This window comes from Centruroides vittatus, unplaced genomic scaffold (genome assembly GCF_030686945.1).
Source record: "Centruroides vittatus isolate TY-2023 unplaced genomic scaffold, ASM3068694v2 contig_474, whole genome shotgun sequence".
NCBI lineage: Eukaryota > Metazoa > Arthropoda > Arachnida > Scorpiones > Buthidae > Centruroides > Centruroides vittatus.
The window spans coordinates 1,313,384-1,341,129 of record NW_027122266.1 but is presented as its reverse complement, the minus strand read 5'-3'; the positions used below and the strand labels follow the sequence as shown (position 1 = coordinate 1,341,129).

General features: G+C 32.9%; 1 protein-coding gene across 1 annotated transcript; it reads right to left on the bottom strand.

Moving 5' to 3' along the window:
* Window positions 1–10,538: 10,538 nt before the first annotated feature.
* LOC136977771 (uncharacterized protein DDB_G0283357-like) lies at window positions 10,539–27,557 on the bottom strand. Its single transcript, XM_067273320.1, has 3 exons — window positions 26,752–27,557; window positions 11,011–15,231; window positions 10,539–10,782 (listed from the first exon to the last, which is right to left on the bottom strand). The coding sequence occupies exons 1-3, from the start codon at window positions 27,518–27,520 to the stop codon at window positions 10,694–10,696; spliced, it is 5,079 nt and encodes a 1,692-aa protein (XP_067129421.1). The 5' UTR covers window positions 27,521–27,557; the 3' UTR covers window positions 10,539–10,693.
* Window positions 27,558–27,746: the final 189 nt, after the last annotated feature.

The window sequence follows — 27,746 nt, the reverse complement described above, 5'->3', positions numbered from 1 at the left end:
ACCTAAAATCAAAAATCTACCAGACTGTGGTATGACTTGTCACTCTCTATGGTTCCGAATGTTGGCCAACAACAAGAGCAACCAAACAGCGTCACCATTCCATGGAGATGCACATGGCTCGCAGTACGCTTGGTGTTTCCCTCCTCGACCATATCATTAATGACACAATATGCCAACAATTTGGCATCACGCCCATTGAGGAAAAAATGAGAGAGAGACGCCCGTGCTGGTTTGACCACATCCGACGATCAGCCCCGGATACAGTTGCCAACATTGCCTACCACCTAGAGGTGAACAGCCAATGGCCATGTGGAAGACTGAAGCAACGATGGCAAAATGCTATCAACGCAGACCTAAAGGCTCTGCACCTGAACCCAGACAATGCACTTGATTAAACAAAGTGGCATTCGAAGATCTAAATAGCGGACACTACATCTGTGGGACAACGCTAAGAAGAAGAAGAAAAGCATAGAAAATGGTTATTGTTCCTTTCAGACTGCTTTTGTAATCAGACAGTGATGTGAATGTACTGTACCTATTTCTAATGAGTCATCAGGCAAATTTTAGTGTCTCTAAAATAGACCACAAAAGATTTAGAAACAATTAAATTGCCTTACAGTCCTTATTTCTAAAGTTATTTTTATTGTCTACATGGACATTACTCATTACTAAGATGTTACACTGGTGTTTAGATATTGACACAAGAATGAGAATTAGTTCAGAAATTGTTGTTGAATGGTTGTGAACAAAACATTGATTGAAATGATGTTATGTAAATTTAAAATGAGAAATATCCAGTTGTTGTACTCAGTGTTGGAATACGTATTTATTTGTTTTGTAGTAATACTGCTGATAAGGGGCGTGCAAGCCCAAAACACATATAATATGTGTACAGGGAAAATTACTACAGGTGATATAACAAAGAAAATTTGTTTTTTCTGAACTAATTCTCATTCTTGTGTCAATATCTAAACACCAGTGTAAAGTCCTAGTAATGAGTAATGTCCATGTGGACAATTAAAAATTGATTTAGAAACAAGTTGGTTTTTGAGATTTATAATTATACTGTAAATTACTTTAACAAATCAGCCTCCAAATATCATGTTCTCCTTATACTATCCTTGGTGGTGGTAGCATTCAAATTATCCTAGTACAGCCTTTTCTGGAAAGGGCTGGCTGCAAATGAACTTTGTAGATTTCAGGAAGCTTATTAGTATGGATTGCAGGCTTTAACCCCACTGAGTACCAACACACTCCTTAATCACCAGTACAGATACTAAAATAATAATATATATGCAAATTAGTAATGTATAGTTTAATTCTTCTATAAATGTCAGCTTATGATTACATAATAGCATAAGGCAAAAAACAGGAAAAAATTACATTGCCAAAGACCTATGAGCTCATATTAGGATCTAATGAGTTACATGCAGCCTATGGTCACAGGTTGTTCATTATTATAGTGGAAGTGCTCACTTTGCTTCTTCAGGTACACTCCCATCTTCTCCTTGAATTTATTGGACATTAACAGGGCTTAAAGTGACTCACTTTTTTCTTTTTTTTAGCTTTTTTTCATAGTTCCTCTTTTTTAGCTTTTTCTGAGGCAAACTTGCTTTTTTAGCTTTTTTCACTTCCTATGTGGAATTTATTTATTTTTTGTAAATGCATTCAGGAGCAAGATAGCAACCAACACACCCCATATGCCTTATCGTGTGATTGTGCGCCACACTGCCATCTACACTTGTACATGTATATAAACCCTGAATGGAAGTTACTCACAAGCCATCCTGGTGGCAAATATTTATATAACACATAGGAGTTCACTAAAGAATGCATATGCATCGTATCTGAGACAATTCGAAAACCATACCTAGTGCAGTAAATCGCTTATTGTTTTTTTAATTTGTATTTGAGTTATAATATTAAAAATGGGAAAAATCAAATGTAAATTGTTCTGTGTTTGGATGTTCTAATACACTAGCAAACACTCATGTAATGGCAAAAGTTTCATTTTATTGTTTTCCTGCACGTCCAAACCTTAAACAGAGGTGCCAAATTTGGATAAATTTTGCTAAAAGACAAAAGTAAGAAATACAAATTGTACTTCTTACTTTTGTCTTTAGCAATTTTTAACAATTGACATGAATAATTTTCTAAAAATATCCTTGTAAATTTAGTAAAAATGGATCACAGTGGCTACCCTCTTAATCAGCACGGATATGCAGTGTGCATTTCATAGATGGGGAAAAAAGTGAAGTTCCAAGATATCCAAATTATAATCCAACAATCTATCCTGAAAAAAAGAAGCAATGTCTGCAATGAAGAAAATTGTGGGCATGAACAATCAATGAAGAGATATAAATGCCTAATGAACAGAAGGACCATTTCATTTGAAGAAGCAGGAATCACTTTGATGTAGTAATTGAAGAAAATTTTTTAGACCCTAAAGAACAAAAATGTGACTTTGGAACTCAGAGTCTACAAACAAACAGTTTGGAGACTTAAAAATTTTTATTTGCATGACTGGTAACAATGTTTCTGAAATTCAAATTTCCCACGTTAAAAGGATTTCAAAAGAATGTGGAGAAAATTATAGGTCCTGTCATTTTAGTAGTGTAGCAAATTTTTATGATGATCAATCTTTAAAAGATCTAATATCAGTAGGATTTGATGTTTTCGACTTACTTTTAGATATGCTTCCAAACAGTCTTGTTAGAGTTTATGAATTGTCTTGGGAAAATAAATCACTAATTTTTCTAATGAAGTTAAAGTTGGGTTTGTGCTATTCAACATTAGGTGCATTGTTTGGAATTCATAGAACCACTGTTAAGACATTTTTTATAAATTAGAAATGATTTTTATTGCAACACAAGATTGGATTATTTGGCCAACAAAAGTATCTATTAAGGCTACATCACCTGTCATTTAAAGAAAATTATCCTGAAACAAGAGTAATCATTGACTGTACAGAAATTAAAACTGAAAAGCCATCATCAGTTCAACATCAAATTCAGTTTTATTTCTACTATAAATCAGCTTATACTATAAAATATTTAATTGGAATTGTCCCACCAGGACTTCTAACTTTTCTTTCTAGTGAGTATGGAGAAAGAAATACAGATTCGTTTATAACAAATGATTGTGGTATTCTGCAAAAACTCGAGGAGGGAGATATTGTTATAGCAGATTTCAGAATCATCATCATCCAGTTTTGAATGTATGGGTTCAGTACTGTTTTCTTTAACATGGCCTGTTTTGTAAAGAACTTTCGCTACTGCTAAGTGTAAGCGGTGAGCAATGCACACTTAGCTATTTACATTGACTAATCCTGACACTTTTTTCATCACTGCAGCTCCATCCATGACAATTGAAAAATTAGGTTGTTATAATCAACATTGAATTTTTTTAATCTGACATTTAAAAGTTCAATGCATTTTTCAGCACACAGATCCACGTGGGTGAATCAAACCTATATTTATTACCTATATTTAACCTTATACCTATATTTCAAAAATTTTTACTTGCATGTAGATTAACATTCATATATCGACGGTTGTTAAGTGATGTCCATTCGTCACAAGATATACTGAAGGATATTCCTCAAACTTTTCATTCCGATATGTCTTTAATAATCTCAATCTGAATTTTTATTCTGAATTCAGTGATCATCTTTTTAATCGAATGAGGAGATTTAGGTAGATTTGCGTATTCACTTGCAGAGAAAAGTTTGTCTTAGGTTTCAATGTGCAAAATTTGGATAATGGCAGTCCATCAACTGAAGCCATATGAGATAATACTGCAGGCAAAGACTCTTCAATTTCTTTCTTGAAAAACATAGTTATTTTTTTTTTTATTAGATCCACTTTGTGCACTGTTTCTGCTGTCTCCTCAGATTTTCTTTTTAATAAGTTTATATCATGATGTCGTACAAGATGACTATGCAGTCCATTAGTACTTCCTCTGACTGCTTTGATTGTTTTAATATAGCACAGTTTGCAAGCTCCAGCATCTCTCTCTTGTACCATTGAAGTAATCCCATGGCAAATTTTTACTCATTACTACAATAAACGTGAAACATACTGAATTAGGGAAAATGGTATTTTCTATTTTTATTTATCTTTTTATCTATAACTATCTTTATATTTTTATTAATGCATTCTATTGTTTCTGTTTCAATTAATCTCACAATAAAGATTCTGATATCTGAATTTTACAAAATCTGACTCCAGAGTCACTAAAGCACACTACAATGAACAAGAAAAACACAAAGTTAGAAACAAGTTTCTAGAGTCTTGCACTTAATCCAGTTTAATTACAATTATCATTCCATTATGACAAACATTGATAATGTTTGTAAAGAAACGGAAAAGAATATTACTTACTATGTAAGTCATATTTTCAGTCAGCACGTATTTATGAACTATTTTAAATCAAGACTTGGGAAGAAGTTTCCTTTTGCACCTCAGCTATCTCGAAAGCAAAAACAAAATCTGTTTTTGGAGTATAATACAGGGAATCAAGTTATAAACAGACTAGAAAATTCCTTTTAGTAACCTTAAATTACAAATGGAATGACCTATCACCATCTGCACTGTTTTCTCGCTATGGTATGGGATGAAAAAAAAGGGAAATCTTCTTCCTACAGGTATTTCCAGTGAAAATTAAAAAATAAATAAATATTGGGTTAATGATGTCAAAATACCCAACTGTCACTAAAATAGTCAAAGCTTTCTTGGCTCTCAGTCATGGCAATGCAGATGTTGAAAGAGAGTTCTCCATTTCTGCATGGGTTCTGACCATGGGCATAGCCAGGAAGGGGCATGGGTGGGCACGGCCCCCCAGTTAACCTGGTGCTCCTCCCCAGAAAATTACAGCCTCTACTAGGCATCCCATAACAAAACCTGGCTACGCCAATGGTTCTGACAGAAGACAGAACTCTGTGTCAGAACGAATGATGAATTCATTGTTGATAGTAAAAGATGGACTCCATGTATAGAACAATAATGCCTTTTTGGTGCCAATGACAAAGAAGTTACTTGGGTTAGCCCACAATGCATATGTTACAAGGCTTTTTTGATCAAACAAAGTGAAGTGAAAGAAGAAAAGCAGAAAGAAGGACAAGAAGGAAGGAAGAGAGAAGATGGAGGAGGATAAAATAAAAGAGCTTGAACAGGAAAGAAAGAAAATTGATATTCTTGAAGCTGAGGTGAAGAAAAGAAAAGAAGAAATGCAAAGAAAACGAGGTGGTCTAGAATGTTCAAAGAAGCCACTAATAGACTACGAAATGCTGTTAAGAAAAACAATGTTGAAGAGATACATCTTGGTCCAAGGGCTATTGGAAGGTGTGAAGAAAATTCAATGGGATGAAGAGGAGAAAACAAGAGAAGTGCAGAAACTGCAGCATAACTTAAACAAAAGAAAATCTTCTTCCATTACAATTTTTTTTTTAACAAGAAATCAAAAAATGTACCTTGAAATAAATGGCATTTGAAATTTGGCATGTTATATGGAGACGCATTCTGATAGTTATGTTACTCTTCCATTTCCTTTGCTGTATAATGGTGGGAACTCCATATGGGATACATGAAAACTTAATGCGGGCCCGTTTTAGCTTAATGCAGTCTTGCTGGTCACTTTTCTGGAGCATAAACTGAGCTTAACTATTTTCATATTTAATTTTTTCAGTAAACTATTAAGTGGACTGAAAAAATTAATAATCATATGCATTGTTATTGATACAAAATGTGTTTTTTTTTTAAAATAATGTCTCTTTTAGTTCACTTTAACACTATTAGCTTTTTTAGCTTTTTTCAGTGTGAACTCTCTTTTATCACTTTTTTTCACTGCTATGACTGCTTTAACCCCTGCATTAAGGAAATAAAGTTTAAAGGACATCCTATGGTCCTTTGAATTCCTGAGAGACCGCACTATTGAGTACCTGACATCAAGTGTCAGGTTTGTAAGGAAACTGGAGGGGGGTTGTCCCCAGGGTCATGCATAGAGCCCCTCCTTTAGAATGTTCTTGCAGACATGGCGCTGAGGCTCATCCTTCCGGACATGCAGGCATCCATTCGTTTGAGTCCAGTGCTCTTGCCAGTATGGCATTGATTGTTCAGTAGAGCACCTTTTATGTATGTAGTTGAGAGTTCCATCATCCTCGTTACAAATGGACCGCTGGCTCCTGCCTTGGCCAGTTGGTTGGTGTGCTCATTGCCCAGGATCCCGATGTGGCCTCGGACCAACCTCAGGACAAAGTGACATGCATGCCTCGCCCTCAGTACCCTACCTCTAATCTGTACCAACTCATCCATGTGGTACCCATGCAGCTGTATACCTGCATGACATCAGCTGCAGGCATACACAGATGATCTGTTGCTAGTACGTGCAAGTGTTAAGCCCTGGTCACACTATGCGACTTCCAGCCACGCGGGCGACTGCAACCGCGACGGCTGTTCCCGTTAATTGGTAATCCCCCCTCAAAAACCGGCGCGACTGCAACCACAACTAGAAACAAAAAGTTTGTTCTACTGGCGACGGTTGCAAACGCGCATCCAATCAGAAAACGTCTTTGTGCCACGTCATACTTTGTGTTATATATTTGTCAACATATCTTGATTATAACATTTGTATTAACTCAGTTTCAGTACATTTAAATGCTATATTTGATATAAATCAAATCTGAATTTATAAAAGTTATTTGTTAGATTTATTTTAAAAAGTTTGATTACTTTTAATAATATACAATTGAATAAAATAAATGCTTATATAAAAGAAAAAATATATCGATTATAAATGAATTAAATCATTCAAGCTTTCCTCTAAACAACACTTACCCTCAAATATTCACTTTTATAAGATTGATAAATAGCATCCAAAACTTCTGGGATAATGACTGATATCGAATTATGGGCCACTCTAAATTGATATGCCAAACTACGAAACGTTTTGCCTAAATTATATATAAGTATTGGTATTCATACGGATATATCCCCTATAACCTACGGCATCCGAAAGCCTTAATTCATTCATCAACTGGTGAAAGCACGATTGTTTAGCCCGTTGATTTTCATTTCGTCAAGTTTTAACCCAGCGTAAACGTTTTTTCTTATTTTTCTCTTCGTATATTCGCGCCAGCTCTAACAAAATTAGCACCTTTTTTCTTTTATTCATTCCAGAAAAGGAACTGCTTGCTATTTTAATAAGAAAAGTAGCTAAAATTCCGTAAATACTCTGAAGTAGAACGTAAAAATATCGGTAAACTTACGAAAGTAGATAAAAACAAGCTGCTGTAATTTTATTGGTTTATTATAGAGTCAGGTGTTCCGAGTTGCAACGTCAACGAACAATGTGTGACCACGAGGAGACGCGCGCGACTCGCGCTTGTTGCAGTTGCGGTCGCCTGCGCAGCTGGAAATCACATAGTGTGACCAGGGCTTTAGTAGACGCGATATGGAGATTCACAGCAATGAAGCAATAAAATGGCTTGTTTGCTGGGGAGAGCTGCATAAGTTGTCTTTCAGCCCTGAGAAATCAGAGGCCCTGACAGGAGTACTGGCATGCCAACCAATATACCGAATCCAGGACAACTCCATCCAAAGGGTGAACGAGTTAAAGTACCTCGGTGTTATCATCAACCAGACGCTATGCTGGACACCCCATCTGAGGAGTGTTTGAGACAGGACAAACCTCACGATAGCAGCACTATCAAGACTGGCTAGGCAAGACTATGGTCTTAGCAAAGCGATTTGAGCCATTTATAAGATGAGCGTAGAACACGTTATCTGCTATGCTTGTGGTGTATGGTGGAAGGACTCCACCTCAATGTCGAAATGAACAGGATGCTGCTTATAATTCAGAGACCCGTCACCCTGCAGGTAACGAAAGCAGCCCTGGTCTTGGCTGCTTTCGTTAGGAGGCAATGGCACCAGAGGCTGCTGCCATTGCCTCTGGTGGTCAGCCAAGAGGCAGCCTTCTATAGAACAACCATGGAAGGTATACTGCAGAGGTTAAGCATTGCAATCAGATGTACCCAGTCAGACTTAGATGTCCGACAGACTACTGAGAGTCCATCCGGCCCATAGGATCGGACTAGACTGGGATGTCAGTGAACCAACAGGCAGTGATGTTGAGACATACACCGATAGCTCTAAAGACGGTAGCTTAGTAGATGCTGCATTCTGCATCTTTTCTGACAGAGTGATTGAACGTCAGAGGAGGCGTTCGTGTTCCAGGCAGAACTGATGGCCCTGGAGGGGGCGTCCCAATGGATCCTATACAACGTCCGGGTCAAGAGCCAGTCACGGTTTACTCAGATAGCCAGTTGTCACTTCAGGCTCTGAGCAATGGGTACCACATGGATGAGTTGGTACAGATCAGAGGTAGGGTACTGAGGGCGAGGCATGCACATCACTTTGCCCTGAGGTTGGTCCAAGGCCATATAGGGATCCTGGGCAATGAGCACACCAACCAACTGGCCAAGGTGGGGGCCAGTGGTCCATTTGTAATGAGGATGATGGAACTCTCAACTACATACATAAAAGGTGCTCTACTGCAACAATCAATGACATATTGGCAAGAGCATTGGACTCAAAGTACAGTAGGTAGGTCAACCTATGCCTTTGTGTCTGAAGTTGGCCATACTCCAATGTGTTGTGATTAGCCTCCGACACAAATACTGACTGGACGCAGGTTTCCCTATTTTAAGTCTAAGTTCGGACAAGAAGATGGTAGCTGCTTCTGTGGGTGCCCTTGTGGCAATGTGAGGTACTATGTACTTGACTGTCCTCTTACTGAGGACTTTCGCCAAGGGGCTGACCAAGTTGACTGGTCTAAACCTTCTGAACAAGTACTTCAAATGCTAGCAGCTAGTAAAGGAAACAAGGAAACTTAAAGAAACTAAAGGACTTGACGGGAAAAGTAATAGATCTCTTAAAGAGATCTATAAGCTCAGTGGATGCACTGGGCAGGGTTTCAGAGAACTCAATGTGCAGTACAGGCTACACCAAAACATATGTGGGTTGGACTTCAGAGTGAGGAAGGCAAGGAAAGCGATGAGGGTTGGTGGTCCCATTTGGGTTACACTGGAACCAGAGCCCGAGCATAATCTCAGGTTCAACTTAAGAGTCCAGAACCAATAGCTGGGTATCAGACCAGACTAGAGTACAAAGAGACATAGTCTTTGTACTCTGTAGTGCCATTAGGCAGGGCAGAGGCAAATTGCTTAGTTTGTTATATGAGGCTGTCCAAAGACAAATATAGCAAGGAAACTTAGTAAAACAACCTTGGAGACCCATCAGGAATGCCACCATTTTGAACCTACCATAATAACCTCCTAGCCTTACTCATTATACTTCAAGGCTTATAGCAAGGTCTTGATGCTGCTGTAATCTCCCGAGATACTGTACAGTACATTGAGTGAGCCAGAAAAGATGGGTACTTGTACTACACTACACTGCAAAACACCAGGATGTGTAAAATACTGCACTCTTAGAACCTATAACTGGTGTGATATAAAAAACAAAGGATGCAGATCACCACAAATGCTTTCGAACTGTTGTGAGTTCTTTCTCAGGTGCAAGACTGAATTACTGATGGGACAGAGCAAACCGTTATAATTGTTTCTCGAATTTCCTTTAATGGTTTGCTGTCCCATCAGTAATTCAGTCTCACACCTGAGGAAGAACTCACAACAGTTCGAAAACGTTTGTGGTGATCTGCATCCTTTGTTTTTTATATCACACCAGTTATAGGTTCTAAGAGTGCAGTATAGGTACTTGTTTCGGCAGCAGGAATTAAACTAAACTGGTGGGCTTATGTCCCATGTATTATACTACTGGAACATTCTAGAATTATAGAAGTTACTCAGAGTTTATTCAGCACTAAATCTTATCATAGATGTTGTCGGGGTGGAATCGAGTAGACATGATTCCCGCCCTTTCCTTTTGGACTGGTAACGATCACTGTTACAAGAAGATGGTTGAGGGTGATACTGATGGAATGTGGATGGATAAACACCGGTTGGTCATCCGACCCGTTGCCGACGAGAGTAGAGAGTAAAGGTCGAGGCAGGAAGAGGGGAGTTGACTCTCGGAATGTGAGAGAAAGGACAGATAGATGCGAGTTGTGAAAGAGTTCGCCCACGCTACGCTTACGGGACGTTATGCTATTTGGACGGTTGGTGAGCAACAGAAGATTCAATGATCGGTTTTGGACCTGAATGAACCCATCAAGTACCTAAATTGTCACAAGGTGTTTTTCTGACGAACCTGATCAACTGTGTTTTCTGACCAAACTTACGGAACTTCATCTGATGTTATTGGCGCACCAGGTTGGTCACCAATAGTGTACGTATCGGATGTTTTGAACTTTACTGATGTTCTGGAAAGTAGATACATTTTAAAATATTGTCCAGGTCACAAAAGCAGTCTGAGAAAAAAAAATAGCCATTTTATATACTTTTTAAGCATAAGCAACTGAAAAATAACACTTGCTACCCAGAACAGATGTCACATAGCATTACAGTCAAAATTTACCTAACATTTGTGATTTTAAACTTTTTGCCAGAAGTTGTAAAAAAAGTTCTTACATTTTCATTTCAGTTTAAAAATTATTATTTTATCAAAATGAAATTTAGGCAATGTATTACCAGTAATTCTAATGCATCTATAAGAGGCAGCTTCTTTACTAATTGACATTACATTTCATTAACAATGGATAAAAATGACTGATTTTTTTTTACTTTGAAACATTGCTCATACTTACGTCCCAGATTTACTTGTAAACCTAATGAAAAATTTACATATTAAAATTGACCTCAAATAAAATTTTATATTACAAAAAATGACTTTTTAATAAATTTTTACAATTTTTTTACATTTTCATGACATTTTTAACTTAAATTCTCATGAAATTTAAATGTCTTATCACAATTTAATTTTCACACTTTTAACAAAGAATAAAACAACAAAATATCTTTAAATAGAAAACTAAATTAAAAAAAAAATTCTTAACTTTTGAAGAAATCTTTTAATTTAAGCTTTTCTATAGAGTTTTTTACCTCATTGCTTAGTTCATTTTGATGGGATAAAAACCATTTTGAAATAATGTCAATACAAGACTGTTTCAATTTTGGCTGCAAAAGAACTAAAGAAACAAATGCAGATTCTTGAATTATAGCTGCTGATGCACTTGAATCTAATAAATCAAATAGTTTTTTTTTAACAATGTCTACATTGTTTTTTCCTAAATTACAATGCAAACTAACAGTTCCAAGCATTTTAGTAATAAACACCAGCTTAGTTTGTGAAATATCATCATTAGAATTTTTCTGATATTTTTCAAATTCTGATAAAAGCAACTTGAAAAATTGTTCTAATATAGACTTATCACGTGAATAAATTGCCAATAATTCTAATGCCATTTGGGCTTCGAGAAGTATTTGCTTAATGTTTTCATTTAATGTTTGTTCTTCTATTGTATAAATTATTTCTTTACCTAAAGATATGATATCTTCATTATTTGGAGATTTTAATTTACATTTAAGTTCAAGAACAGATTTACATTGTTGATAAAGGGTACTGTTAAGGTTATTCCCTGCTCTAAATAATATGTAAACATATACTTTTTCTAACAGACTATTTGTTTTTCCAGTTAGAACTGTTGGCCACACTCCTGCAACACTACTTACAAGATAGACAGATGATTCTTTAAAGTTAATGAAGAGATCATAACAAAATACACGAGCCTTTTCTAGTTCACCTTTCTGCTTGCACAATCCTACATAAAGACGACATAATGTTGCCAATCCAAATAAGATGTGATGATCTTTAGTGAAAATGTGTGCTAAAACTGCAGTCTGCAAACTTTGTGCAATATGTTTCAAATGATTTTTTGATTTTTTTTCTGAAAATGTGATAAATAAAATCAAATTTCTTTCCATATTTGTCAAAAGAGGTGGAGAACAATTGCCTTCTATAAAATCAATAAATGCATTCTTTCTTGTCTTTGATAAATATATTAGTAAAGATTTAATAAAAACATCTGTTGATATTATAAACTTTGGATCTAACAACTGACTGTAAATTTTTAATATTTTGCCCTTACAGTTTGCAGAATTTGTATTTAAAGAAGCAATCTCAAGCAAAAGTTGATTTGCATGCACATCTATATCCAACCAACTGCTTCCTATTGTCCAATAATCACAAACAACAGTATCATTTTTATTGATATTATCTAATTTTTGCCGTTTACTTTCAGTTACCTCTAAATCATTATTATTATTTCTTAATATTCTTTTCTGAGTCAGTTTTGATTTTTCATTATTTACTGTTAGTTTATTATTTACTAACTTATGAATATTTGGATAATTAGATTCTTCTAAAACTGATGTCACTGAACTAGTATTATTCTGTGATGTTGACAGATTCACTGGACATTTAATTTCACTTGATTTACATTCTGTTGCTTCACTTCTATTATCAATTTCAACACCTGTTATTTTGTTTTGTTTTACTGAAGTAATATCTGTAGTTTTGCTATTAATTTTTTTAGAGGATGAAACAGAAAGAGAGCAGGTTTTGATACATCTATTACTTTTTAAGCCAGATAAAATTCGACTTCTTAAGCTGACATTTTTAAATTTTGTTTCAGTTCTTTTACGTATTTTAGTCTGAGATCCATTAACATTTTCTCTTCCTTTAAAATTTTTGTCTGAATTTTTACTAAAATTCAAGCAATTCTGACTTTTCATTGAATCCAAATTTAATTTATTAACTGTTTGAAATTTATTTATTTTATTGTTCTGTGATGTGATATTACAAGAACTGTTCCTTGTAATTAAATCATCAATTTCTTCATAGTTTTCTTGTAATATTTCATGTTGCTCTATCTCTGAATCCAATGTAAAGTTTGAAGATTTATTCAATGAATCAACATGATCTTTTAAAGGAACCTCCTTCTGCACATTTTTTCTAAAACTAGTGCTATTGCTTATGTTAAAATTTTCTTGAAATGTATTATTTGAAATATCAGAAACATTTTTATCAAAAGTATTTTTCTTAGGAACTATTGAAACATTCTTATTTTTCTGCTGGTTATTTTGATTATAATTCTGTAACTTCTGAACTTTATTTACTTTTTCATCTCTTATAGAATTATTATTATTATTACAATAAGAATGTATATGATTATTTTCTATTCTATCAGATTTATGACTTACACAAGGAACTTTTGAATATCCTATGCTGAATTCTTTTGTCAAATTATTAAAACCTATATTTATTGTTGTCATTTTATGATCTTCAATGGTGGCACTTGCATCATCTAATAAACGTATGTTTATTTTAAAATTTCCGTCAATGGGACAGTGAGAAAAATTTGCTTTAAAAGGACATTCTTGTAAATTCTGTGATGATTCTTTTCGAAAATTATCATCATCATGATTTTGTTTATCACAATGTCTTGAATCAATATTGTCATCTTGCTGAAATGAATATAAATTTCCATTAGAATTAGGGAATTCATCAGCAAAAGTTACTCTTCTCTCACCATTGCCATTTTCAAAATGCTTATTCATTTTTGATTGGTTAGTTTCCTCATCATCATTATTTTTAAATTTCTCAAATTTTCGCTTTTTCTTCTTTCCATTTCCAGTCCTTTTATTAGTTACATCAAAAGTTTCTGGGATTGATGGGATTGGTGACAATATTTGATAACATTCTGTTTGGCATTTCATGTGAGCCAATATTTTGATTATTTCATCTTCCATTTCTTTATATGAAATTTCTGAATCAATTTCATTTTGAACTGGATTAACACATTTGCTAGATTTTTCATTATTTTCTGAAGGAACAGTAGTACAATCTTGAATATTAAAATCATGTGAAATATCATCTCCATTTAAATATTCTGACTCACTTTCATTTTGAATTGGAGAAGTGCATTTCTTGGATTCATTATTGCTTTCTAACGGAACAGTTTCACAATCTTCAGTAAGTGAATTGTGCAAAATCTTATCTTTATGTGAACATTCAGGATTAATTTTGTTATCAATTGTGACAGCATTACATTGATTAGATATTTCATCATTTTCTGCAAGTGTTTTTTTGCAGTCTTGATTAGAATTATATGAAGCACTTTCTTCATCAGACAAATTAATTTCATTTTTATTCATAGATATACTATTTTCTGATGTAGTAATTTTAACTTTTTTAACAATGGAATCAAATGAATATTCTGAATTTATTTTACTCTGCTTTAAAAGATTACAATTGTTAATGCCAATATTATTTTCTAGTGAAGTATTTTTGCATTTTTGAATGTTAGAATTATGCAAATGATTTGAATCATTTTCATTCTGATTTGCAGTGATATACTTATCAGATCTTTTATCAATATCTGATGAAGTTGTTTTAACTTTTTGAATGTTGGAATCATATGAATACTCTGGTTTTGTTTTGTTCTGATTTGATGAAGAGCACTTGTTAGAACCTTTGTTACTTTCTTGTGAAGACTTTTTACAATTTTGAATATTTGAATTATGTGAAAAATTTTCTTTATGTGAATGTTGTTTATTAGTTTCTTTTTGAATTAGAGGACCAGAGTTTTTAAACTCTTTAGCATTCTTTGCTGAATTGGTTTTACAATCTTCACCATTAGAGTTATGTGAAGCATTTTCTTTATGTGAATGTTCTTTATTAGTTTCTTTTTGAATTACAGGACCAGAGTTTTTAAATTCTTTAGCATTCTTTGCTGAATTGGTTTTACAATCTTCACCATTAGAGTTATGTGAAGCATTTTCTTTATGTGAATGTTCTTTATTAGTTTCTTTTTGAATTACAGGACCAGAGTTTTTAAATTCTTTAGCATTCTTTGCTGAATTGGTTTTACAATCTTCACCATTAGAGTTATGTGAAGCATTTTCTTTATGTGAATGTTCTTTATTAGTTTCTTTTTGAATTACAGGACCAGAGATTTTAAATTCTTTAGCATTCTTTGCTGAATTGGTTTTACAATCTTCACCATTAGAGTTATGTGAAGCATTTTCTTTATGTGAATGTTCTTTATTAGTTTCTTTTTGAATTACAGGACCAGAGTTTTTAAATTCTTTAGCATTCTTTGCTGAATTAGTTTTACAATCTTCACCATTAGAATTATGTGAAACATTTTCTTCATTTTGTGCATTATCACAATTATTAACTTCATCTGTATCTTCTACTCCTTCCTTAGCCATATCTGAAATTTTGAAACAATTTATTTATTATATAATAAGATTAGGAATTTTTTCAGATATTTCATTTTAAAAATTTTTCTGCCTTCATTAATTAATGAATAAGAATTTTTAATTTCAGAAAATATATAAAAATCACTACCCAGTTAATTAACAAAATACCACATTTTAGAGATTCAAAAGTTTCACTGTTAAGCAATTATAACAATTAGATGAAAATATTTGCAATATCTTTGACTAACCAGACAAAATAATATACATTTAAATGCTTGTAATGAATGAAATGTTTAATAATTTTATTCAAGTTATATCTTTGTAACTTATGATATAATTTTTTTAATATAGAAAATTTTTAAAATTTAATCAATCAGCTTTTTCACTTTAATGCAATTCTTTTAAATTTTATTTAATAAAAAGTGATATATGATAATTTATAAAAGTATAACCTGAATAAAATTAATCACAAACAAAACCTTATAAACCAGTAATTGAACTACTTTAATATAGTTTCTGAATGTTTTCAGCCTTCACCAAGGCCTGAATAAAATTAACATTTTCTTGTTTTAAGCATTTAAGAATATGTTATTCTGTCTAACTCTTAATGAAATAAGACAAACTGTTAATGTTATTTTCAAAATAATCATTTTGTTTAGTTTTAAATGAAATTTATAATAAAGCTCTCAATAAGACAAGTATTAATTATTATATATAAAAAAAAGTTTTGGTGAACTTTTATAATGAAACTTAACAAGAAAGTCTATAAACCCTTACACACAAAAATGTTTTGTTAACTCTATTACATTAAATAGCTTCAGATGATTCTAGAAAATAAAGTTTTAAGAAACATTTTCTTTTTCCTTATAATTTTATTTTCTAGAATCATACCTAATTAAAACAAGATTTAAATACTTTGTTTTGGATAATATATTGGGTTAAGCTTATTTAAAAGCTGTTAATCATAGAACATTATATCAACTACATAATTTACATAAATTTGAACAGCTTGTATCTAATTTAAAGAAGTATAATCTAATAGCTATTAATACAGTTGAATCACCATAAGTCGTCACCTAGATAACTCGACACCGTAGGTTAATTAGTCATTTTCTGTGGTCCCGGCCAACTTACATAGGCATTAATGTTATTAATGTTAAAAAACTCGGTTTACTCGACATCATTTAACTCGTCACCACTGGATAAATCAACATACTTTGTCTGTTTCACTCTTTTTAGATGTCTGATAAGTCGACTCCCCTCCTGAAAAAATGAGTTCGCCCTGTACAATAAGCTGTGTGGTGTGAACTCATTTTTCAGGGGGCAGTCGACTTATCAAAATTCTAAAAAGTGTGAAACAGAAAAAGTATGTTGATTTATCCCGTGGTGACGAGTTAAATGATGTCGAGTAAACCAAGTTTTTTAACATTAATAACCTTAATGCCTATATAAGTCAGCTGGGACCACAAAAAATTGACTATGTAACCAACAAGTGTCAAGTTATCCAGGTGACGACTTATGCAGACTCAACTGTAATATAAAACCTCTGTGTGTGTGTGTGTGTGTGTGGTGTGTGTGTGTATGTATGTATGAATTCCTTACAACTCCTGCAGTTTTTGTCCATCTATATAAAATAAATATAACCAAAATTTCATATTCTGACAGAAAGTATAGGCTACTTATTTTGTGGAAATATTTGCTATGAAATGAACATGTTATCAATTTCAGACCAGTGATCGCATTTATGTCATAGTGACCTCATTTAATTTATGCTTGACAACGGAATTTCCCTTAAGTTGCAATTTTTAAATATTTTGGAGTATTTTAAACTTACTTCATTAAATTTAAAATTTAAACTTAAAAAAAAAAGCTGCATCTTGTCACTTCTATAACAAATTTTTAATAAAAATCTTTCCACAAAGACCACATGATGCTCTATTATCCAATCAGAAACAATCTGTTATTTACAAGGTATTAGGGTACATCAATTCTATAAGCTACTTAATTTGTAGAAATATTAGTTACTCTTTTTTGAATTTCTTGAAATCTCTACTCTTCTCAATTCTTCAATCTGTCGTACTTGGCAAGAAAATTTCTAGTTGGATTATACTTCTTTAAATCATTTTTGTATACTTTTGAATTTTATAAAAATTGCATAAAATATGAATATTTTTTATGTTTTTCAATATAGAATATACATATAAACAAACAAGCCTAAATAATTGTCACTTGTTCACTTTGTTATTTTTTAGTGACTCATAGATGCAAGTGACAAATGTGCAATACAGTGAAGACAAATGTCACACACTTGCTTAACTAACAAGTTAAATAAACTTAATCAATTTCATAAATAATTTTAGTAACTCTTTCTATTAAAATGAAAAATGAAATGTATATATATACATACATTACATTTTTCATATAAAAAATATATAAAAATTTTTATATTTTTAATTTTTTATATAATTTTTTATATTTAATATTTATAATTTTTTTATATGTTCACATATAAAATATATATATATATATTTTTTGGAAAATTTTTAGAAATAATTTGATCATATTAATTTAGTGATTTGAAAAAAGCAAAAGGGTGTTCAGGTACATTTATGCAAATTAAAATTTACATACAATTGCCCATTTCTCCTGGGATAATGCGCATGTTGGTAAATACAGAATCTAAAGCAATAAGTAGTGGTGTAATTTCAAATTAATGGGCATAAGGGCAAACAGCTACAAGTGAGTTCTTCCCCATGTACTTAGATCACAAATCAGATAAATTTTTGCATACTGTTACTGCCAGTATCAATATACAGAAAATTCATCATAGACTAGATGGATATATGCAAGTTTAAGACTTTAAACTGCCAAATGCTTTATGCTTACATTCCAAAATGGTAAATTAAAATCTTCCATAAAATTTTATATTAAGTTACTATGTTGATCATAAGAAAAAAAATCCAGTCAAGTGGTTCTTCAACTTGATGGGCCTGGAGGTAAGTGCTTCCTTTACCTACCGTGTAGTTACACCCCTGGCAATAAGCATTTTTGCCAATCTGAAAAACTATATTGAAATACAGTGGAACCTCACTTAACAAGCATAATTCATTCCAGAATCTTGCTCGTAATGCAAAACACTCGTTAAGCAGAACAATTTTTCCCATATAAATTAATGTAAAATACAATAATGCATTCCATGCTGAAAAAAAATACTCAAATATTTTACATATAACGTTTATTCAAAGAAAATTATACAATATACATTGTTAAAGAGCATGAATCATCATCTTTTCTTCTAGCACAGAATGAACAAACCTGGAATGCAAATTCGATTTGCAGAAAACAAAAAACAAAAGAAAAAAAAACCACAGATAATATGTCTGATAAATGCCAAACAATATTCCAAATTCTTGAGCTATGTAAAGGTTATAATTAAATGTTAAAAATTAATTAATTTGACTGGGGCCCAGTGGCCAAGTGGTTCTATTTCCTAAACACCGGGAGTTCGGTCATGGGTTCACACCTCACTGGGATGGGCTGGCTACATAGAGTTTTCTGGGTTTTCTCCATGTCTGTAGCACCTGAATAGGGGCCAGTTACCTCCTGGAAGGCATCCCCTAGGCAGATTGCCCAAGTGTTGCATTGTCATAACTTAATAAAACAAAACAAACAAATTAATTTGACTAGAGGCAGACAGTTAAGCTGTCATCTCGTATTAAATTTAATAATTATAAATAATTAATTTTTTATTTAGACATTTCTGGAATTTAATTTGAAATTGGTCATTAAATTTAATATGAAGATGGCAGCTTAACTGCCTACCTCTAGTCAAATTAATTAATTTCTAATATTTAGTTATAGTCTTTACATAGCACAAGAATTTGGCATATCGTTTGATGTGTTTATTATATAACGAGCTACGGTTGTTAATGTTTATATGTAATATGTGTGAACATAAGTTTGGAAAAATGTATGATCACAAGTGACACTAATATGCTAGTGGAATGAGTGCTAAATGCAGACTGATAGAGCATGCGCACAATCCGAGACTTCCCCTCTCCTTGTCACTCATTATGTAAAACATCGCTCATTAAGTGAGTCATTTTTTTACAATTTGTTTTGCTCGTTATGCAAATTACTCGTCATGCGAGGTGCTCGTTAAGCGAGGTTCCACTGTACTAATCTGAAATACTATACTGTACAAATTAAAATTTCTTTTATTTTGTGAGTTAATTAACTGATCTAGGTACAATTTCCAAATGTTTACATTTATAAATAAGTTCATTAGTAAGAGTATTGTGTTTATTTTATTTTAACACCAAAGTATTATCCCTTGTTATGTTTTTCTAGATTATATAAATTGAATTAATTGACTTTAATTTGTTATCCATGTATTTTTGCTACTGTTACTTTGTAAGTTAATCACATTAACATTTTGATTTTATTATACGGTATTTATGTATTTTATTTATTGTTTTCATGTCTTAATTTATTATTTAGGGCTTTTAATTTTATTTTTTCCTTAAATTATGTGTATCTGCTGTTTCATTTGAATGAAATAGGTATTGTTTAAGATCTGGAAACAGATTACATCACTTTCCATTATTTCTAATTGGGACAATCAATTTGGACTCAAACAATTCAGAGTTCAAATAGCCTTCTGGAACAAATTAAATTTGAAGTATGAGATTCCACTGTAATTTTAAAATCAGTAATATTTTAGTTATAGTTAAAAAATTTTTGTATCAAGTAATAGTGATATTAAATAGTTGATAGTTATTGAATTTTTAAGGTTTTTGTTATTTGAATAAAACTTTTTACATGAATCTAATCTCTTGCATAAATGGAAAAACTTTTTTCCATATACATTTGATGATTTATGCAAATACTTATAAAGAAACAAACTAAAATAAAAGATGAAAGAATGCCAAGTGTTCAAATTTATTAAACTACATAGTGTTTAAGCAACAAACTTTTTATATTTTTAATTATAAAATGGTAAAAACTTAATTTTGAGAGTAGAGATGGGTTATAAATTGTAAATGTAAATAAATTGTAAATGCTAATAATGAGTAAAATCATCATTAAGTCTAATCCTACTCAATATATGACACACTATCCCTCTTTATCCCTCCACCCCCTTGACCCTTAACCAACAAAATTTAATAGCATCAATCCCATAATATACAAACCATCCTGCAAAATTTCAGAAATTTTTGACAAAAAGCATAGGAGTTATTAAGTTTCAAAGAGGATGAACAAAATCACCACACACATACACAGAAAAACCCCCAAATTTTTTTTGCATTTCTTTGTTTTAAGGTCTCAAGTCCAAAAATGGAAGAATTATGGGGTCATTTTTTGATCAATCACCATACTTTCCCTCTGTTATATAACAAAGCCAAGAAAGTAAAATGACAGAAACATTATGAATAGGGTTTATAAGAGAAAAATTTTTTAAAAAAGTACAGTAGAGAACCGAAAATCGGAATCAATTGGGGACTGGGGTTGTTCAGATTAGTGATTTGTTCCGATTACCGATTATGTACGAATAAATATATTAACCTGTCCGATGTTCAAATTTTTCTTCATTGCGTGTCGCTTCGTGTTGAATTTTCGTAGATTTTAAGCCTAACGAAAATTTTTATAATAATAATCGAGGCTATCGTATCGTTAAAAATTATTTCTGCATTTTGTACAAACAAAATAAATATATTGAATATAAAAACATGAAAATTATACTTTAGAAGTAAATTGAGTATCAAAAACGTTCGATTCAGCACGACACATTCCGACTGAAAATCGTTCCGATTACCGGGGTTCCGATTAACGAGTCTCTACTGTATGTTCTAAGAAAATTTTTATTTATAGCAAAATTTAAAAATAAACTACTACATTCTCACAAAACTCCATCTCAACACCGGAAAATAATAACAACTACCTCTTAACCTTATACCGGTGTGTATTTTCTCTTCATCCAAACTTGTCACTCCAAAAAATATGTGTGTACAAACGTTTTTGAACCACAAATGTCGGTTCTTCCTCAGGCTATACGAATTTCGTTGGAACTGCCGTTCAAATCACTTCAAATTCGTCGAAATTATGCTCGAATTCACGTTTCTATTTCGTGTTTCTGTTTGTCGTGTTTCTTTGCCTCTGAATATCCGTGGCATGCTCTTAGCATGCCACAGATATTCAGAGGCAAAGAAACATGACAGCGCTGGCAAAGTATGCATCCGATCCTGATGTTCACTCCGAATTAGATAAGGCCAGAATTATCCGCACTGCACGGCACCCGCGACATATCAGATGGCTGGAGGTGGCCACCATATAACTAGCCAGCCTTAAAGACAATCGGTGCATTAATTATAAGGACGATATTACGCTTTCACTAGCGTGGCAGGCCCTTATGAATGATAGTTTACATTAGCCGAGTTGTTCAACTAATGAGCATGTGTCAGTATTACGTAAAAGAAACGTAAATTCGAGCATAATTTCAATGAATTTGAAGTGATTCAAATGGCAGTTCCAACGAAATTCGTATAGCCTGAGGAAGAACTGACATTTGTGGTTTGAAAATGTTTGTACACACCTATTTTTTGGAGTTACAAGTTTGGATGAAGAGAAAATACACACCGGTATAAGGTTAAGAGGTAGTTATTACTACTACATTCTTTTTCTGTTAATTTTGACTAAGCACATCACAAACCACAATGGCTACACTGTACAACCCTAAACAATAATCCTCATTAAAATCACTGTTTCAGACATAAATATCTATTTACTAGAAATTTTCCCATCAAGCATGATAGACTAGTTTCTATGAGAAAGTAGAGATTGAAGAATTGAGAAGAATACAGATATCAAGAAATTCAAGAAGAGTTGCTAAAGTTTCTACAAATTAAGTAGCCTATACTGACTGTCAATGCGTAGTTAATGTGCGATACATTTTAAATAACAGGCTCATTAGATTGTTACTTCCAATTGGATAATATCACATGGTCACTATAAAAAGTTTTTTTTAAATTCTTGTAGAGGTGACGTAATGTTGCCATCTTTTTTAAAGTTTAAATTTAACGAACTTTAAAAAATGCCATTTGCCAAAATATTTAAAAATGCAACTTAAGGAAAATTCCATTGTCAAGCATGAACTAAATGAGGTGAATAATGTCACTGCAACGTAAGTGCAATCACCAATCCGAAATCAATAAAACCTTCATTCTATAGCTGATATTTCTGCAAAATAAGTCACCTATACTTTCTGTCAAAACATAAAACAAATATAACCAAAATTTCATCTAGACTGGACAAAAATTACAGGTGTTATAAGAAATTTACACACACACACACACACGACAGCTTTTATATTATTAATGCGCAACTAGATTACAGGTTGACTCCTATTTCAGGCATAAATATCTATTTATGCCTGAAATAGGTGTCAACCTTAAACTAGTAAACTAGAAATACAGTAGTGAACTGAAAATCGGAATCAATTGGGGACTGGGGTTGTTCAGATTAGGGATTTGTTCCGATTACGGTTTATGTACGAAAAAATATATTAACCTGTCCGATGTTCAAATTTTTCTCCGTTGCGTTCACTTCGTGTTGAATTTTCGTCTATTTTAAGCCTAACGAAAATTTTTATAATAATAATCGAGGCTATCGTATCGTTAAAAATTATTTCTGCATTTTGTACAAACAAAATAAATATATCGAAGAATATAAAAACACGAAAATTATACTTTAGAAGTAAATTTAGTATCAAAAACGTTCGATTCAGCACGACACAGTCCGACTGAAAGTCATGCTGATTACCGGGGTGCTGATTTACAAGTCTCTACTGTAATACTTTAGCACATACCGTGATTAGATTGCTAATAGATTACTTTTAAAAACCTGTCATATGACAGGTTTTTAAAAATAAATACTACCAAGTTCGAAAACGTTTACGACGATCTTTCGTTTTGTGTCCAACACCGGTAAGAGGTTCTCGAAAGTGTGACTGTCATATGACATTGATTAATCTTATTCAGTGTGAAATGTCAAATTTTTCAAAATCAAAATTTCAATAAATATATTTTATTGGTACTTTTCTGTTAATGAGACACCAGCAGATACGGTAAGATTCAAGCTCTGAATGAGGGGTTTCACATCACCTGCAGAATTGTTGACCCTTCAAGAGATATTTGTCTCCAGTTTTTAACATGTGTCAGTATACTGCCTAATCTACCTAATTTACATGCTTTGCATGTAGTCGTATGCTTTAATGTTCGCTATTGCTTGCACTCAGTACCCGAGTGGAGGCAAGCATGTTCTATAGTTTTAGGGAACAGACCTCCCCTAAAACTATATACAGTGGAACCTTGCTTAAAGAGTGTTTTGCACAACAAGCAAATCAATTTTTTAAAACCGACTCGCTTAATGAGCGAAGTTCTGCATAATGAGTGACAAGGAGAGGGAAGTCCCAGATTGTGCGCATGCTCCATCATGATATTATCTGTGATTTTTTTGTTTTCTGCAAATCAAATTCGCATTCCAGGTTGGTTCATTCCGTGCTAGAAGAAACGATGACGATGAATATACTTAATGATAATTTATTCCGTGCTAGAAGAAATGACGACGAATATACTTAACAATGTATATTGCATAATTTTCTTTGAATAAACATTACACATAAAATACTGTATTTACTCACGTATAAGATGATCTTGCATATAGGACGAGGTGTGACTTTAAAGATCAAAATAAAGAAAATTAGATTTATTAATACAATTCTAATTTTATTTCATTTAATCACAAATAAATTATCATCAAATGCAAGTATTAATGCAAACAACCATGTTTTCTTGACACTATCACCTTTTGTCTACTTGGACTCGCCCTCCAAAGCTTTGTTACAATTCTCCCCCTTTTCACTCTTACTCCACAAAGTATCATCCTCTGATCTGTCGAGTAAATTTAAAATGCAGTATTTCCTGAATGACTGCAATCAGCTTTTGAAGATTGCTTTTCCACGCACCTGATACCCATGTATCAAAACTAAAAGATTTTAATGCAGATGACAAAAAACTTTATTTTTAATGATTCAGAATGTACAAATACAGTGGTACCTTGGTATTCGAACATAATCCGTTCCAGAAAGAGGTTCAAGTACCAATATGTTCGAACTCCAAATCATTTTTTCCCATTACAAATAATGTAAAATAGATTAATGCGTTCCAATCCCCAGTTAATTCGCTAGTATGTTTTTTATTGTTTCTTTATTCTTTAAAATAGTCGATATCATCGACTTAGCCATAGAATATTTGACAGCAAGATCCGAAACACGCACTCCATTTTCATGTTTAGCAATGATTTCTTTTTTCAGTTCGATTGTTGTTCTCACTGTTTTCCTTTTCACTTGACCACTTTCACTTTTATTCTTCTTGGGACCCATGTTTAAGGGCTAATAAATCAAAAGAAAAGGATGCTAATTCAAAACATATAGCACAGCGTAAGTTAATGTGCATGCCAAACAATGACTGTCTCGTAAAGACCAACAACTGCCGTATTATCAGGCTAGCAAATGGCTATAGTAATATTAATAATTTAAGATAATTTGGTACTAGAGTTAGGCGTTAAGCGCCATCTCTTGCTAAATTTAATAACTGGAATTTTAATTAAATAATTTAAATAAATTTAGGCCTAACTGGACTGTCTCGTAACTGACGCCGCCGCCGTGGCGTCGGCGTCGACTTGGCAGGCTTTCCCATTCGAGTACCAAAATTTTGTTCGGGAACAGGGGCATTTTTTTTTTTCAAAATTTTTGGTCGAGTACCGATTTGTTCGGGCTCCGAAACGTTCGAGTACCGAGGTATGACTGTATTCATTAAAAATACCAATTTAACAAATATGAAATAACTATATTTATAATCATTGCTAAGCGACCAGCTATTTTCAGATCATCTCTTTAAAAGCAACATTCATCTTGGCCTCGATAGCACTCTGCTATAATGTCAGTATGAACTATACATGGTTCACAAAAATTATTGCAAAAATGCAAAAGATCCTTCGCTCGCAACCTAGGTTTTTGAAGCAGTGAAAAATGAAAAACCTCATCTTATACGCAAGAAAATATGGTATTTGAATATGTTTTCGACATGGAACACATTATCATATTTTACATTAATTTCTATGGAAAAAAATTTAAGTGTTTCACATTATGAATAAGGCTCTGGATTGAATTATGCTTGTTAAGTGAGGAGTATACTATAGATTGCACCCTATGGAATTTCGGGACTTTGAGTATATATTTGAACTCGGGACCAAGACGAGTTCAACGATATCCTACTTTTGGACCGGAGACAAAAAAAAAATAAGAAAGTCATCATAGTTTTTAAGTTATCATACTTTTTTAATGCTATCATGCAGACGGCACTGTAGTTGCTAGTACCGCCAGTAAAGTTGCTAGTACCGCTAGTACCGCAGTAAAGTTTGCAAACCATGACGTCAGACTACGGTCATCTCCCGGAGGGATAAGTTAGGTTTGTTGGACAAGCTGCGAAAGCAGCACGTAGTACTAGCCGACCACGAGCGATAGTGAGCGTGTCGGTGGCTGAGGGTCCTTAGGCCCTGAGGTCAAGGAGCATGAGGGTGTGCAAAAAGGACTTAACTCCAATTGCAGACAATCAGTGTGCTTGTGGATCAACATCTCCCTCTGTTGAAGGTATATATGGCAGACTTGCCGGACTGCCTGTTAAACATGCGATAGGCTTAGCGGAGAGAGCGACGCAACTCCTGAACATCACGCGATCGCCGAAAAGGGTATAACTTTTTTTTTTTTCGTCTCCAGTCCAAAAGTAGGGTATCGTTGAACTCATCTTGGTGCCCTGAGTTTGAATATATCAGGGGTGGGCAAGCAAGAGTTCAGTGGGAGCCGAAATGTAGGTTTTGCAAAATGCATGGGAGCCACAGTTCTGTACCATCGTGGCGGGTAGTATGGTAAGGCAGGCGATTTTATTATATAATATAAAAACAAATATTGAATTTTTTTAATAAACATATTTTCACAAAATTATAAAAATAATATAATAATAAAAAACAGAAATTAACACTTTCAGCAAGAGCCGCATGTAACTCAAAAAGAGCCGCATTTGCCCATGCCTGGAATATATACTCAAAGTCCCAAAATTCCATAGGGTGCAATCTATAGTATCCCCAAGCGAGGTTCCACTGTAAACATCAAGTACTCCACGAACAGTCAAGTGGGCTACTCAAAGCTGGCACAATCATGCAATCTAAATAATTAAATGCAATGGTCTTAGCGGACAACAGTATCGTGCATTAGATTAAAGTTATAACCGGCATGCCGTTAACAGAAAAGAACCATTTTATTTTTAAAATCATAAAATTTGATTTTAAAAATAAAATATATTTATTCTGATAGACAATACAGTATACAAAAAATACATAAGTTCTATTTTCTGTCAGAATAATTAAAATTAAGAATTATAAGAATGTTATTGTTGAGTTAAATGCAGTGTTCTTACCATCATTTTCCCTACTTCCATTTAAATCACTTGAGTCGGTTGCATTGTCATTTTGTATTCCATCTACTTCACACGCTAAATCTTCTAATTCCATCATATCTGGTGATACACAAATATCTAGATCATCTATTTCTACATCATCTGGAGTAAATGAACCTTTGGAATAAATATCAATAATATTTTTGTCGTTCTTTTTTAACATTCCTCGCTTTTGGAGTTCTTCACCAAATTTTAGCAGATACATCAATGTTTTTTTGTAGCGTTCGTGTAATTTTTTCTTAGAAGTTTTTTCTTGTTCTATCTTTTCTCTGATGTTTTCTATAGTCTTTTCTTTCCTCTCTACTTCTTTTTCCAATAAAACTATGTTTTTGTTATTAGTATCTGAAGAATCTTCGTTCATATTCTTCAGTAAAGCATCATACTGCTCCATCAATTTTTCAGAAGCATTTAACTTGGTCTGTAATGCTTCTATTCTTTCAACTTGTTTTGTATTTTCTTCTTTAAGCAAGCACCAATTAGTTTTTAGAGGTTCGATTTCTTGTAAAGATTTACTTAAATTATTTTCGTAGTTAGTACATTCTTGACGTAGTTTTTCCACCATAAGAGTCAAATTTTCTAACTTTTGTTTCTGTGCTTCGTTTTCTTCACACTTAACGCTATAATTTTTTATAATTGTATCAGTTGATATTATTTTACCTTTGATAGCAAAATAGTTGTCAGACAAAACGTCTGGTTTATTTTCAGTAGACATTTCACTTTTTGTCTTCATCACGTTTCAAAACACTAGAAAACAAACGCACACTTCCCATAATTTCGTTTCTTTACGCAGTGTTGCCATCTTGAGTAACTTCTTGATTAGTTATTAAAAAATTGTTTATTTTATTTCAAATATTTCGATTATTTTATAAACTTATAAAATGTAAATTATTAAAACATGTATTTAAATTAAGTTATAAAATTAAATTACATTCATTTATAAAAATAATATGAAAATA

Bases quoted from the DNA above. Each gene is read 5' to 3' on its own strand.
- LOC136977771 (XM_067273320.1), bottom strand. From the start codon at position 27,520: ATGAAGACAAAAAGTGAAATGTCTACTGAAAATAAACCAGACGTTTTG. The intron at 15,232-26,751 runs GTAAGAACACTG...TCAAAATTTCAG, and splicing joins TGGAAGTAGGGAAAATGATG to ATATGGCTAAGGAAGGAGTA. The intron at 10,783-11,010 runs GTTAAGAATTTT...ATTTTTCATTAG, and splicing joins ATTAAAAGATTTCTTCAAAA to GTTTACAAGTAAATCTGGGA.